This window comes from Rana temporaria, chromosome 5 (genome assembly GCF_905171775.1).
Source record: "Rana temporaria chromosome 5, aRanTem1.1, whole genome shotgun sequence".
Taxonomy (NCBI): domain Eukaryota; kingdom Metazoa; phylum Chordata; class Amphibia; order Anura; family Ranidae; genus Rana; species Rana temporaria.
In genome coordinates this window covers 376,563,858-376,579,689 of record NC_053493.1, presented here as the reverse complement: position 1 = coordinate 376,579,689, position 15,832 = coordinate 376,563,858, and the positions used below count along the sequence as shown (strand labels likewise).

At 45.4% G+C, this 15,832-nt stretch overlaps 1 protein-coding gene across 1 annotated transcript in view; it reads right to left on the bottom strand.

Annotated features, from left to right (window-relative positions):
• LOC120941466 (fibrocystin-L-like) overlaps positions 1-15,832 on the bottom strand; it is a 239,500-nt gene that overhangs the window by 165,698 nt on the left and 57,970 nt on the right. The window contains exons 14-17 of the mRNA XM_040354858.1: positions 14,777-15,039; positions 9,592-9,662; positions 6,851-7,010; positions 4,030-4,162 (exon numbers count right to left, since the gene is read on the bottom strand). Of these exons, the coding sequence (XP_040210792.1) occupies positions 4,030-4,162; positions 6,851-7,010; positions 9,592-9,662; positions 14,777-15,039 (627 nt within the window). The remainder of the gene's footprint in view (positions 1-4,029; positions 4,163-6,850; positions 7,011-9,591; positions 9,663-14,776; positions 15,040-15,832) is intronic.

The following is a 15,832-nucleotide window of genomic DNA, read 5'->3' as shown; positions in this document are numbered from 1 at the left end:
CCTACAGCCGGCCTCAAGCCTCTCCGGCCCCTAGGAAGGCTACCAAGAAAACACGAGGAGTCCCAGAGGAGTTTGAGGACCATCTGGCAAGGGACCAGACAAAGCAGACCCGCCATATTGGGTCTCTTGCGGGTGATCTGCACAGGGTTGCAGATAGCCTGGCCTCCTCGGCCAGAGACCTAGGCTGCCTGCACTGTGGCAGTGCAGGAGGCCATCACCCAGCAGCCTGGCCAGAATAGGAACATAAACGAGAGCCTGCAGGACGTGGTTGGGAACGGGGCAGACCTTCTGTCCTGTCTGGTGGACCTGCAGACCACAACATCTGGCCTGGTCTCTGAGGTCTGGAGCCTGGCAGCTGCTGTCCGTGGGGAGGGGAGGCAGACACGGCGCCAACAGCGCAGCAATACAACCCGCCGGCTGCGGATGCAGGATGCCACCAATTCATACCTCCACCGGCTAGCCGTGGCAATGGAGGGCAGCCAGGCAGCCAGGGAGAGACTGGGGGAGGTTCCACCACCAGCCCCCCCAGCCCCCCCACCTGAGGCTCGCCCCAGGCAACTGCGCCCCAGGAGCCTAGGGACAAGACGCAACCCACGACAGGGCCATTGATTTTTTCTATATTTTCTTTGATACTCAGGTTATGAGTTTTCTATTTTCTTTTATACTCAGGTTATGAGTTCTATTTATTTTTTTACTCAGGTGATGAGTTCTATTTATTTTTATACTCAGGTGATGAGTTGTATTTATTTTTATATCCCTGCACACGGGGAGTAGTGCAGGCTACAGTGTGACTGGTGTGTGAATGTGTGGGGGGTGACACTCCTGCCAGTAAGGTTTGTCACCCTCAGTCGTTGGAGAGAAATTATCCCCACGACCCGTGTGAATGGTGTATGAATGTACAGCAACATAATTGGAGCCTTGGCGTGGCGTTGCTGCTCCCAAGTCCTGTGCGGTGTACTTTGGTCTAATCCAATTTGATGTGGATGTGGGGTGTGTGTGCTAGGGACCACAGTGGTGTGCATGCATGCATTCTCTTTGTGCTATGATGAATGTGTGTGTTTAACGTGAAAAGAAGCCTACGACGAGGCATCTCCTGACTGCTCTTCCCTCAGCAGACGGGGTACCCTCGGGCAGGGGGGGACTGGGTGGTTGGGGGGTCAGGTCATCACGTAGGTCAATCTCCAGGCCCTTTCTTATGACGTAGTTGTGCAGAATGCAACATGCACCGATGATCTGGCACACAAAGTTTGGGGAATACAACAGGGTCCCCCCAGACTTATCCAGGCATCGGAAACGGGACTTCAGGAGGCCAAAGGTGCGTTCCACCACTCCACGGGTACGTATGTGTGCAGCATTGTATCTTTGCTCTGCTTGGGTTTGGGGAATCCGGAATGGAGTCATGAGATGGGGTCCAAGTGCATTTGCAGAGTCACCTGGAAGGGAAAAGACAGGAGGATGTTAGTCGTGCATGTGCCCCTCGTGATGTCTGCATCATGGGGGGGGACAGTCATGCCTGACACCCATGTCACTCACCAACCAGCCAGCTGTCCCCATACATGTTCTGTTCAAATTCTGTTGGGATGCTGCTTTGACGGTATATGAAGCTGTCGTGGCTGGCCCCTGGGTGTTTAGCACGGACGTGCCATATGAGGCATTGGGCATCGGCTATCACCTGCTTCCGATTGCAGTATATGTGCTCTGTGTCACGGGGGGGCCGTAGTGCCACATGTGTGCAATCAAGGACCCCCACGGTGCATGGGAATCTGGCAATTCTGTAGAAATCTGTCATTGCCTTCTGCCGCAGATGCTCCTGGGTGGGTTTGATGAAGTGGTGGGACATGCGTCTGAGGATTGCGGGGATAACCTGGTGCACACATCTGCTCATGGTGGATTGTGACAAACCAGCCACAACTCCACTTGTTCTTTGAAACGATCCACTGGCAAGGAAATGCAGTGTTGCCAGGACCTTGACCAGTGGCTGCACTGCATGTACGCGATGTGTCTTGCTGGTGATGTCATCCTGCAGGGTTGTGGCTAAATCCAGGATGGCTTCAGGGCTAAATCTGAAGATGCGATACTCCTCCAAATCACCCATGCCAAAGACGTCAATGCGCGTGCGGAATATCCTCTCCCGTGCCCGTCGACGCAGTAGTGCTATGACCACGGCTACCCCTGGCATGTTGGCATACAGATGTGTTGTCCTGCAAGTGTGGTTGCTCAGGTCTTCTGTAACGGTGCTGCTGTAGCTGCTCTCCAGCTGACCTGTGCAAGCCTGGTGCAAAGTTACCCCTGCTTTATGAGGGGTAACTTTGCGCCGGAATTTCCAGTTACACGAACCGGGCGTAGCCTGCGCCGGCCAACCGTACGTTTCTGAATCGCCGTATCTCCCTCATTTGCATATTTGAATACAAAATCCATGGGTGCGCCAGATCCGTCCAGCGTAAATATGCGCCTACGCCGCGCCGGCGTAGAAAAGTTACGCCGGTAAGAAGAAGCCTATTTTGAGGCGTATCTGGTTCTGTGGGTACGGCGCATAGATACGACAGCGCAAATTTACACTTACGCCGCGCATCTCGAGATACGCCGGCGTAAGTGCTATCTGAATCCGGGCCCGTGTGTATGCAAGACAAGTTTGAGCCAACATTCCATCAAAAAAAATCAACGGTTTTGTTGTCAGAATGTCCGATCGTCTGTACGCAGCATTACAGTGATTTTTATTGCAGAAAAATTACACACACAACATAAATGCATGGGGCAGGAGCACCTATGTACGAAAATGATGATTGTGCTACATGTTACATATAGTCATGAGTGTCGGAGTGAGAGCAATGATTATAGAGCCATCATTCACGATTAACTCTACAGTAATTTGATACTCTGTAAATGCTTTTAAGGCTTGATATGTTGGGTTTCCAGTTACTCATTGCAGCCTCATATTTATATTTTATAAAAAAATAATTATAAAAAATTGGGTATTATATTGTATTTCTGTGCACTACAACTATCTTACTAACTAAAAATGTCCATTTCATAAACATGCGCGCTAATATCATTCAACATAAAAATATTGCAACTACCACCATTTTAATTCTCCAGAATCGATGCTTTCAGAAAATATATAGGGCTAGATTAATATAGCCCGCCGTAAGTTTGTGCGGGCGTAGCGTATCTCAGATACGCTACTCCGCCGTAACTTAGTGAGGCTGGGGCTGGATTCACAAAGAACCTGCGCCCTAAGTTACGGCGGCGTAGCGTAACTCTGCCGGCGTAAGCGCGCCGAATTGAAATTGAGAAGAGGTGGGCGTGTTTTATGTAAATAAAACATGACCCCACGTAAATGACGTCTCTAACGAACGGCGCATGCGCCGTCCGTGAACGTATCCCAGTGCGCATGCTCCTAATCACTTCGCAAATAGTCAATGCTTTCAACGTGAATGTAATTTACGCAAAGCCCTATTCGCGAACGACTTACGCAAACGACGTAAACGACGCAAAATTCTACGCTGTCCCAACGTCCATACTTAACATTGGCTATGCCTCATATGGCAGGAGTAACGTTAAGCCGGAAAAAGCCTTACGCAAACAACGTAAAAAAATCCGCCGGGCGCACGTACGTTTCTGAATCGGCGTATCCAGCTAATTTGCATACTCTGCGCTGAAATCGACGGAAGCGCCACCTAGCGGCCAGCGTAAAAATGCACCCTAAGATACGACGGCGTAGGAGACTTACGCCGCTCGTATCTTAGCCTAATTTAAGCGTATCTGGTTTCCAAAATACGCTTAAATTTACGACGGCGTAGATTCAGAGTTACGACGGCGTATCTACTGATACGCCGGCGTAATTCTCTATGAATCTAGCCCACAGTGTTTGGGGGGTTTAACTTATGTTCAGGCCTAAAGTGTGCTTTTTAACATATGTGCAAAAATGAAAACACATCTCTAGTAGATGGGTGGTTAAATAGGCAGATAGTCCACGATTTCAAACATAATGCATTTTTTTAATTATTATTATAAGCCATAACATTTTACCTGTTTCTTCTGCCCCAAAGATGAGTTTGTAATACATGTATGGACATGGACCAATACAATTTTTAGTGACTGTAATTGACTGAACTGCATCTACTGCTTGTTGGGTTGTGTTCCAATTTTGTAATGTAATAACCTAAAAAAGTACAAAACACAACAAAAAGGTCAAAATAATGTTAACGCCAAAAACACTATTTTGTGTAATATCTGCCTAAAATATACATCACCGTCACGCCTCTCCACCTCATACCAATCAGAGAATTCTTTGCATTCACTAAGAACATGCAAAGTGTTCCCTAAAGGGAGCAACTACCTGCATTCACAATGCAGCAGGGCAGGCACATGACATGGGATCCAGAAGCTTGTGGAGATCAGTGTAATAGTGGTACCTACCACAGTGATTTCCAGATTTCATGGGGATCCCACAGGTACTGTATGGCCCTTATAGTACATACTTACATTCAAGCTGGAGCAGTGAACCTATATAAAAATGGTAATACCTACACTTTTAAACAAATGTTGGGCCATTGTTAAAGGAAAAAAAAAGATTTTTTGTAGTCAAATGTAAAATGGAGTGATGGCATGTGATTTGGGTGCAGAGCTTTCATCACCAAAAAAATTGTGATTTCCAAACTAAGGGCCAGATTCACAAAAGAGATACGACGGCGTATCTCCTGATACGCCGTCGTATCTCTGTTTCTATCTATGCGACTGATTCATAGAATCAGTTACGCATAGATATCCCTAAGATCCGACAGGTGTAATTGTTTTACACTGTCGGATCTTAGGATGCAGTACCGCGGCCGCCGCTGGGGGGAGTTTGCGTCGTAAACCAGCGTCGGGTATGCAAATTAGGAGTTACGGCGGATCCACGACGGATTTTCGCGTTCGCTACGTCGCCGCTAGTCTAGTTTCCCGTCGCAAAGTTAGTCTTTTCTTTTGGTGCCCTAACTTTAGTCAGCAAGCGTATTGCTGTCTAAAGTATGGCCGTCGTTCCCGCGTCGAAATTCAAAATTTAACGTTGTTTGCGTAAGCCGTCCGGGAATACGGAAGTACGCTACACGCGTCGCCGTTCGAAAAAATGATGTCACTTCGCGCAAAGCACGGCGGGAGTTAGGAAACGGAGCATGCGCAGTAGGTCCGGCACGGGCGCGCACCTAATTTAAATGTTAGCCGCCCATTCGATTTGGCCCGCCTTGCGCCGGACGCATTTACGATACACCGCCGCAAGTTTCCAGGTAAGTGCTTTGTGGATCGAGCACTAAACCTGAAAACTTAGGGCGGTGTAACTTAAATGGCTTAAGTTTCCGAAGGCGCAATTGTACGTGAATCTGGCCCTAAGAACCTATGGCCCACCAGCTACCTTTTCATTTTGACTTCCATAACCCTCAAGGGGAACTTGGTGGAACTGGCTCAGACCCATTGGTGCCCGCTCACCACAACCACTTGTAAACACAGAAGTCTGGTTTCTGTGTTCACAAGTGACAGCTCTGCACTCTGTGTGTAATGCAATCCTAGGGCCGGATTCAGATACATTGGTGTATCTTTTTACCAGAACGAGCGCTCCCGTCTCATAACTTGCTTCTAAGCAATGCGCATTTTTTTCATGTCGTTAAAGCCTACACACAAACGTTTTTCACGACGTGAAAAACGACAATGTGAAGAAAATTTAGAGTATGTTCTAAATTTTTAATGCCCATTTTTCACGTCGAGAAAAAATGCTCTGGAGCACACGGTCGTTTTTAATGACCATTTTAAAAAATTCCTTTTTTCACGTCATGAAAAACGGTCGTGTGTACACGGCATAAGGGGGGATTCTTCCCAATGACACAAATGTAAGGATCATTCTCCCCAGTGACCATCATACTAACATGCTTTGAGCTGTAGATATAATAACTATTAGCAGGAATTCCCTGAGACCGCAAAGTAATTTAAAGGGTTCCTCTGTATTGAAAAGGTTGAGAAAGACTGCTGAATGGAAACCTATCAAGAAACCTATCAAGACTAAAACACAGTGGGCCAGATTCACAAAGAGTTACGCCGGCGTATCAGTAGATACGGCGACGTAACTCGGAATCTAAGCCGTTGTATGTTTAAGTGTATGCTCAAACTGAGATACACTCAAACCTACCTAAGATACGACGGCCTGCGCCGTCGTATCTTAGGGTGCAATATTTACGCTGGCCGCTAGGTGGCGCTTCCATTGGTTTCGGCGTAGAATATGCAAATGAGTAGATACGCCGATTCACGAAAGTACGCCTGCCCGTCAAAGTAAAGATACGCCGTTTCCGTAAGAGGTATGCCGGCGTAAAGATAAAGCTGCTCCCTAGGTGGCGTAGCCAATGTTAAGTATGGCCGTCGTTCCTGCGTCGAAATTTAAAATTTTTACGTCATTTGCGTAAGTCGTCCGTGAATGGGGCTGGACGTAATTTACGTTCACGTCGAAACCAATGCGTACTTTGCCACAATGCAAACTTGGATATGTACACGGACGGCGCATGCGCGGTTCATAAAAAACGTCAATCACGTCGGGTCACCATTCATTTAAATAAAACACTTCCCCCTCATCCTCATTTGAATTACGCGTCCCCATTTTCGTAACGCCGCCGTAACTTAGGAGGCAAGTGCTTTGAGAATACAGCACTTGCCTCTCTGACTTAAGGCGGCGTAGCGTAAATAGGATACGCTACGCCGCCTCAAAGATGCGGCGACCTATAAGAATCTGGCCCAGTGTCTTCCACTGACAATTTCTCCTTCTGAAAATGATAATTACCTGGCTGAACGACATTTATAAAACACTGAAATGACATTTCAGAATAATCACCTGCTGCTCCAGAACTGTATCAACATGAGAATCTATGTTCTGTATGTCATTCAGTGCATCAGGAGTTTGATCGCGGGTGTATGAGCTTTTGTGTTGGTACAGACCCACATCAATGGCTGAAGGACCGTAGGAGTTCTGAATGTAGACTTCCATGTAACAACTAAAAAACATACAATATACAGGGTTAGACAGTTTGAGTCTGTAAAGGTATACCACCCGAGTCTGCACCACTCCATTGGTTCTGTACACAGGGGAGGCTACTCAGGGGTGATCTAGATGTAAGGCCCATAAGATACCAGGATGAAGAATTTACCTCTGTACACCCTACACACAGTTTCTTGCATAGTTTAGTCAGATTAGTAACCTTCAAAGATTCCATAGCTTTCTGATACCCCACTATGCATAGTATAGGTAACATGTATCTAAATCCAACAAATGAACGATGTGTTGATAGGGCATAGACGTGCAATTTGTTTCTTTCCAAATTCGTTTCTCAACTAATTTTGATAAATTCATTAATTCAGAAACATCCGAATTAACAAAAACCTATTTTACAAATTTTTCAGAAAATTCCAAAATTTGTAAATTCGTAAATTTGAAAACCTGAAGATTAGAAATTTTAGAAAATCTGAAAAAAATTGCTATTAAATTATAGGTATTGGAATTTCCTTTCAAATTTGGCTGTTAGTGAATGTAATGAATACAAATTATCCCAAAAAATGCTAAACGAATGGAACATAACTACGGTATTTAAATATAATAAATAACAATAATAATAATAAAAAATACTTTTTATTATTATTTTTTTTTTATTAATTCGTTCCGTTCCAGTAGTTTAAAAGCAGCATTCGTTATTTCGAATAATTCGTAACTTCAGATACATTTTTATTCAATACATTCAATAACAGCCAATTTTGAAAGAAAATTCCAATACCTATAATTTAATAGTTAATTATTATTAGTTAGTTATTATTTAGAATTTTTGTTCTTTCGAATTTTCGAATTTACGAATTGCGATCATAACGAATGACCCGAAAAATAAAACAAAAACAAATGAAACAAAAGCAAACACATTTTTGAGCAGTGCACATGTCTACTACACACAGGGGGGCAGACCCACAAAGAGAGTACGCCGGCGTATCAACTGATACGCCGGCGTACTTTCAAATTTCCCGCGTCGTATCTTTGGTTTGAATCCTCAAACCAAGATACGACGGCATCTGGGTTAGATCCGACAGGCGTATGGCTTCGTACGCCTTCGGATCTTAGATGCAATACTTTGGCGTCCGCTGTGTGGAGTTCTGGTTGTTTTGCGCGTCGGGTATGCTAATTAGCTATTTCCGACGATTCACGAACGTACACGCGGCTGTCGCATTCTCTTAGGTCGTCTCTAGTCGGCTTTTTCCAGCGTATAGTTAAAGCTGCTGTTTTGCGGCGTATAGTTAGACTTGCCATGTTAATTATGGCTGTCATTCCCGCGTTTCATTTGAATTTTTTTTTTTTTTTTTGCGTAAGTCGTCCGTGAATCGGGATGGACGTAATTCACGTCTATGTTAAAAAAATGACGTCCTTGCGAGGTCATTTAGCGCAATGCACGGCGGGAAATTTAGGGACGGCGCATGCGCAGTTCATTCGGCGCGGGGACGCGCTTCATTTAAATGAAACACGCCCCCTAATCGCCGATTTGAATTACGCGCCGTTACGCCGCCAGAGATAGACTACGCCGCTGTAACTTACAGAGCAACATTTTTAAGGATTCAAACTAAAGCCAGGTAAGGTACGGCGGCGTAGCGTATCTCTGATACGCTGCACGGGTACAGATCTCTGTGGATCTGCCCCACGGTGTTCTGTCATAAGCTATATATAATTGATGTTCTACACCATGATTTTTTTTTATTTTATTCTATTTGTATTTTTTTATTATTATTATTGATGGCTACACTATGCACTTGATTGTAAAGTGTTTTTTTGTTTTTAAATAATTTTAATTATGTGATGCGCAATAAACTAATGTAATTTTACCTACATTTTGGATTTGTTTCCTTCCTAAAAGTGCAAGCCCCTTTAAAGTCTCATAATTTTTCAACTTTTTGTACACTATACCAGAACCAGACCGACTCCATCTGAGACCCCCTCTCTCTCCCAGTATAAGTCCAGCTGTACAGGGAAAATCAGGATATAATATCCTGATAAAACAAACTTAAAGCGGAGTTCTGGCCACAATTTCACTTTTTAAATATAAATACCCCTGTATTACACAAGCTTAATGTATTCTAGTAAAGTTAGTCTGTAAACTAAGGTCCGTTTTGTTAGGTTGTTACAGCATTTAGACACTTTATAAAATAGAAATTGACTGGGGCCATCTTAAGTGTGGGCATCATGAAGCCAGACTGTATGACTTCCTGGATTTCAGCCTTGCAGGTCTCGCACATGCTCAGTGCTGGGCAAGCAGTGTCAGATCAGGTTTCAGCACCTGTGCTGTCCAAGTCACATGATTCTTTGAGACTGGGGAGTGCACAGACTCCTGGAAAGTTACACCCACTACATTCCCAGGAGTCTGTGCGGTGTAGGTTAGGAAGCTTAAGCACCTAGGTGCAGGAAGTGGGAAGATTAACTATTCTGCCTAGCAACAACACTTTGAAGGCATCTAAAAAAAAAAAAATTCTGCTAATTCTGAACTGAGCTTAACAATGCACCAAATTGTTTGCATGCCCAGATCTATTGGACCAACACACACTTACGGTTTTCCCTTCTGCAGTAAGAAAGTCTGTGATCTCTGATAATTCGATGTGCTACCATAGGCCACTTTCACCTGACACAGGAAAGAAAATAGTTTGTTAGAATCTTATTTGGGTTTAATGGTTTTGTGTTAAATAATTAAAACTATAAAAGAGATACAAACAATGCTTCAGAAAAGAAACATAAGTGGACCTGGGATCCTTTGCATGGGTAGCTTTTGGCACTCAACCTACAGCTTTCAGCAGCTTACATGGCAAAGTGGGCTCCAACACATTCAGAAGAAGGCAGTGGCATTACGGAACTTCTTTTTGGTGACAGGCACACCGCGATTCTGTTTTTTCAATTTTACCACAATTCGTCGGGCGGCAAAATCGTGCCACAATTGGGGTGCCATCGGAAGTCAAAGGGATTGCAAGGGCATCCCACAATTTGCCATGATTCAGGATCGCGGGCAGAATCTCCACAATTCCGCCCACGATCCGGGATGCCTAGATGTGAACAGAGCCTCATGTCTTGTACACACGACCGGTTTTCACGACGAGAAAACTGCCATTTTTTATAATAGTCTTGAAAACCAGTCATGTGTATGCTTTCTAGCAGTTTTCTTGACGAAAAAACTGACTGCAAAAAAATTTAAACCAGCTCTCTTTTTTCTTGTCGTGTTTCCCGTCAGTTTTTGAGGTCAGGTTTGAGAGGAATCACGTAGGGAAAAACGTTTCTTTTTTTCCTGCCAAGAAAAATGGTCGTGTGTACGAAGCACTAGAGCTGAACTGCGCTGTCTTTGAGCACCCCAAACCCAAAATTTCTCATGCGTGTGCAAATTTGCGCGAACGCATATGTGGGAAAATACGCGCAAATACGTACAAAAAAAGTGTGAACAAGTAGATGCTCAAACAGGAGTATTATTTGCAAAAGGCCTTAAAGCGGAGGTCCAACCACAATTAGCATTTTTTAAATGTATGTTCTTTCATCCTGCGTTTTTATAATATAAATCCGGTCACTTACTATTTTACAATCCGCCACCGATCCGCATAGATATTCAAAAAAGATAGTTTATAAAACTATGTCCACACCGTTGTCATTTTGCTTGTGGGCATTGTGAAGCCTACAAGCACTTAGGGCCAGATTCACAAAAGGGATACAACGACGTTTCTCCTGATACGCCGTTGTATCCCTGTTTCTATCTATGCGACTGATTCATAGAATCAGTTACGCATAGATATCCCTAAGATCCGACAGGTGTAATTGTTTTACACTGTCGGATCTTAGGATGCAGTACCGCAGCCACCGCTGGGGGGAGTTTGCGTCGTAAACCAGCGTCCGGTATGCAAATTAGGAGTTACGGCCGATCCACAACGGTTTTTCGCGTTCGCTACGTCGTCCGTAGTAAAGTTTCCCTTCGCAAAGTTAGTCGTTTTTTTGGGTGCCCTAACTTTAGTCAGCAAGTGTATTGCTGTCTAAAGTATGGCCGTCGTTCCCGCGTCGAAATTCAAAATTTAACGTCGTTTGCGTAAGCCGTCCGGGAATACGGAAGTACGCTACGCGTGTCGCCGTTCAAAAAAAAGACGTCACGGCGCGCAAAGCACAGCGGGAGTTAGGAAACGGAGAATGCGCAGTAGGTCCGGTGCGGGAGCGGGCCTAATTTAAATGGCACACGCCCATTTGAATTGGCCCGCCTTGCGCCGGAGGCCGCGGGCGTAGTTTTCATCGCAAGTGCTTGGTGAATCAGGCACTTGCGATGAAAAATTGCGGCAGTGTAACTTATCTAGGATAAGTTACGCCGCCGCGATTCTACGTGAATCTGGCCCTTACTTCCTGGAAGTCTTGGATGGGGAGTGATAATAACAGCGCACTGCATCCTGGGAAATGATGACACACATTTCCCAGGAGCATTAGAGGGAGATGATGTCAGAATCCTAGGTGCTTTCAAAGGCAGATTTCGTGGGACCGCATAGCAACAGGCATTTCCAGATGAGTAAAAAAAAACATTTTTTTTTTTTTTTACTTTTTTAGGTCTAATAAGCACAATAATGAAAAAAAAATTTTGGGATGGAAACTCCAGTTTAAAGAGTGAAGTTCCCGCATTAGTTAAAATGTTTGTATAGGATTGTATTGCTCACTGCCCAGGAGCAGAACAAGAAATTTCACGTTTAAAGACTTTTTTTTTTTTTTAATGCATTTGAATGCAGCTTTATTAAGGCCATGCATATGTGTTAATGTACATTATGGCATGTAAATTCGTATTTTAGAGCAGCTTTTAGGTGCATGGAAAATGAATGTCTCAAACCTGCATTCGGAGAGGGACTTACTGACATCATGTACACACAGGGCCGGAGCTACCACTAGGCAATTTAGGCAGCCGCCTAGGGCGCAAGGCTGCTTAGGGCACCCGGCCACTGGTGTTCCTACTCTCTTCTCTCTGCAGCAAGCAACTAAGTCTCAACATCAACAGGCAGCCGCCGCTCCGTTCGCACATAGTGGCAGAGGCACAGTGGCAGCGGAGGACTGTCTGTGTCCTAACTCCCGATTGAATGGAAACAAGAAAACATTCATTGATGGGCGCTGGTGAGGCAGCATTGATGTGCGCTGGTGAGGCTGTATTGACAGGCGCTGGTGAGGCTGCATTTGATGGGTGCTGGTGAGGCTGCATTTGATGGGCGCTGGTGAGGCTGCATTTGATGGGCGCTGGTGAGGCTGCATTGATGGGCGCTGATAGGCTGCATTTGATGGGCGCTGGTGGGGCTGCATTGATGGGCGCTGGTAGGCTGCCTTTGATGGGTGCTGGTGGGCTGCATTTGATGGGCGCTTTATTAAAAAGGTGGGGTAAACATGGGCAGGGCAAAGAGTGTGGAGTCAGGGGTGGAGCCAGGGGGAGCAGTAAAATTAGGTTTCGCCTAGGGTGTCAAAAATTCTTGCACCAACCCTGTTTACACACATATGTGCATAGACATGCATAAATGTGCACATGTGTGTAAATTTAGTCCATGTATTATTTGTACTTGCTAAAACTGTTTGTAGACTAAGCACTATGGGCCAGATTCAGGTACAAATACGTTACGCTTCGGCGGCGTAACGTATCCCATTTACGTTACACGGCCGCAGGTTTACAGCGTAAGTGCCTGATTCACAAAGCTCTTACCTGTAAACTTGCGGCGGTGTAACGTAAATCCGCTCGGCGCAAGCCCGCCTAATTCAAATGAGGCGGGCACCATTAAAATTAGGCGCGTTCCCGCGCCAAACGTACTGCGCATGCTCCGTCCGTAAAATTACCCGACGTGCATTGCGCTAAATGACGTCGCAAGGACGTCATTGGTTTCGACGTCAACGTAAATGACGTCCAGCGCCATTCACGGACGACTTACGCAAACAACGTGAAATTAAAAATTTCGACGCGGGAACGACGGCCATACTTAACATGGGTTACACCACCTAGAGGGCACCCTTAGTTTTACGCGACGCATCTCTACGGAAACGATGTAAATTTAGATCGACGGGCAAAGCGGACGTTCGTGAATCGGCGTAACTAGTCATTTGCATATTCTACGCCGACCGCAATGGAATCGCCACCTAGCGGCCGGCCTAGAATTGCAGCCTAAGATCCGACGGTGTAACACAGTTACACCGTCGGATCTTAGGGCTATCTATGCGTAACTGATTCTATGAATCAGCCGCATAGTTACGACGGGCGGATCACAGAATTACGACGGCGTATCAGGAGATACGCCGTCGTATCTCTTTTGTGAATCTGGCCCTATCTCTTTCAGGTCGGGTTGCCAGGTGGGAAAGGGAATTTTATATCCCTTTCCACTTCTTTTTTCTCCCTACCCCCCTTTTTTTCATTTTTTACCCTTTTGGGTATCACCTTAGCAAATTTGGCGATTGACAATGCTATAGTAATGAAAGCCATTATGTTTTTTTTCTTGGGGGGGGGGGGGGGGGTTGCTGCTTCTTGTAAACTCGGTCTGTATGGGCTCGTGATATGAAAATGCGGTGCCATGTATGTATCATTGGGATGTCTTCCTATTCAACGCTTTGTTTTATATGACACCTTTCATGACTCTGTGACCATGATCGTCATGTTGCATTGTTGGTTCTTTCAATAAATAAATAATTTATTTAAAAAAAAAATGTTAACCCTAAGCCCAAAAAAGCAAACAAATGCAGCCTCCACATCTAAGGACTCATAATCTGCAAAACATGACATTGGCGTGGATTCAGTAAGCAATTGCGTCTGCGTAACCATAGTTACGCAGCGCAATTGCTTAGTTGCGCCGGCGTATCGACTGCTCCTGATTCAGAAAGGTCGATACGCCGACTGCAGCCTAAGATATGACTGGCATAAGGCTTTTATGCCAGTCATATCGTAGGCTGCATTCTTATGATGGCCGCTAGGTGGCGTTCCCGTAGTGGTCAGCGTAGAGTATGCAAATTGCATACTAACGCCGATTCACAACCAGACGTGCGCCCTGCGTACGCAGTTTACGCCGTTTGCGTTCGTCGGGTTCCGCGTAAGGCTGCTCCTGCTATTAGCAGGGGCAGCCAATGCTAGGTATACCCGTCGTTCCCGCGTCGCGATGTTTGAAAATTATGTCGTTTGCGTAAGTGAATCGTGAATGGCGCTGGATGCCATTTACGTTCACGTTAAAGCAAATGACGTCTTTGCGACGTCATTTGCCGCAATGCACGTCGGGAAAGTTTCCCGACGGAGCATGCGCACTACGTTCGGCGCGGGAACGTGCCTAATTTAAATGATCCACTCCCCCTACGGGATCATTTAAATTACGCACGCTTACGCCGGCCATTTTTACGGAGCGCCTCCTCAAATTACGGAGCTACTGCTTCGTGAATCAAGCGTAGCGCAAGTAATTTACGGAGGCGTAGCGTAAAAACGTAACGCTGCGCCTCCGTAAGAAATGCGCAGCAGTACCTGAATCTACCCCATTGTTTTTATTGGGTTCAGTTGTTATTGAGTAGTTGTTTTAGGCATTCATCCCAAAGAATGCCTAAAAATGCCCAAATCTCCATTTAACAAAACAGTGACCCGCAAAAACTTTTAAATTATGAATGAAACTCACAGTTTGGAAATTTTAGAAAAGAATGGACAGATTCCCACTGTTTATATCACGTGACCAAATGTGAAGCTGTGTGACCAACATTACAAATAAGTAAGTTCTCTGTATACTTTACCTTTCTTGCTGGGTCTCCTGTTTCATTGAAGTATAGCATATAGTTATCATCCCCCCTGATATACAGGTTGTAGTAATCTGTCTCTGGGGGTACCAAGAAGCCGGTCAACCGAGCAATAAAAGGAGAGGTTTCTGTAGGCCAGGACTTGGAAGCTCCATCAAGCCAGGTGGTGCCAAAATAGCCAGCGGAACTTTTATTGAAATTCAAAGCGTTATTCAAGCTAAAACTGCCATTCCACCTTTCCATCTTCATCCCTCGGTTTCCTAAAAAGTAAAAATGATTTGAAGTTAAAACAGCTGAAAGAAAAAGTCTCTAGTCAAGTTTCAAAAGCTGCCCTTGGGTCAAACCAAGAGTGCATGTTTTCTGTACTTCCTTTCGGGAAAAACAAATACAAAAACTACTGACTGACAGACCTGTAACCTCCAGTGCCCATGGGCCAGATTCACAGAACAGATACGACGGCGTATCTCCTGATACACCGTCGTATCTCTTGTCGTATCTATGCGGCTGATTCATAGAATCAGTTCCGCATAGATAGCCCTAAGATCCGACAGGTGTAATTGACTTACACCGTCGGATCTTAGGATGCAATACTTTGACCGCCGCTGGGGGGAGTTTGCGTCGTATTCCAGCGTCGGGTATGCAAATGAGGATTTACGGCGATCCACAAAGGTTTTTCCCGTTGTTACGTCGGCACAAGTCTTTTTTTCCCGTCGCAAAGTTAGGTATGCTATTAACATGGTGTAAAATTACTCCACCATGTTAAAGTATGCCCGTCGTTCCCGCGTCGCTATTGAAGTTTTTTTTCCCCCACGTAAGTACATTACGCACGTCGCGATTCACAAACACGTCGGCCCGCCGTAAGTTCGGGCAAAGCACATCGGGAAAATTGCGAACGGAGCATGCGCAGAAAGTCCGGCGCGGGAGCGCGCCTAATTTAAATGGTGCCCGCCCCATTTGAATTGGGCGGGCTTGCGCCGGACCACTTTACGTTACACCGCCGCAAGTTTCCAGGTAAGTGCTTTGAGGATCAGGCACTTACACTGAAAACTTGCG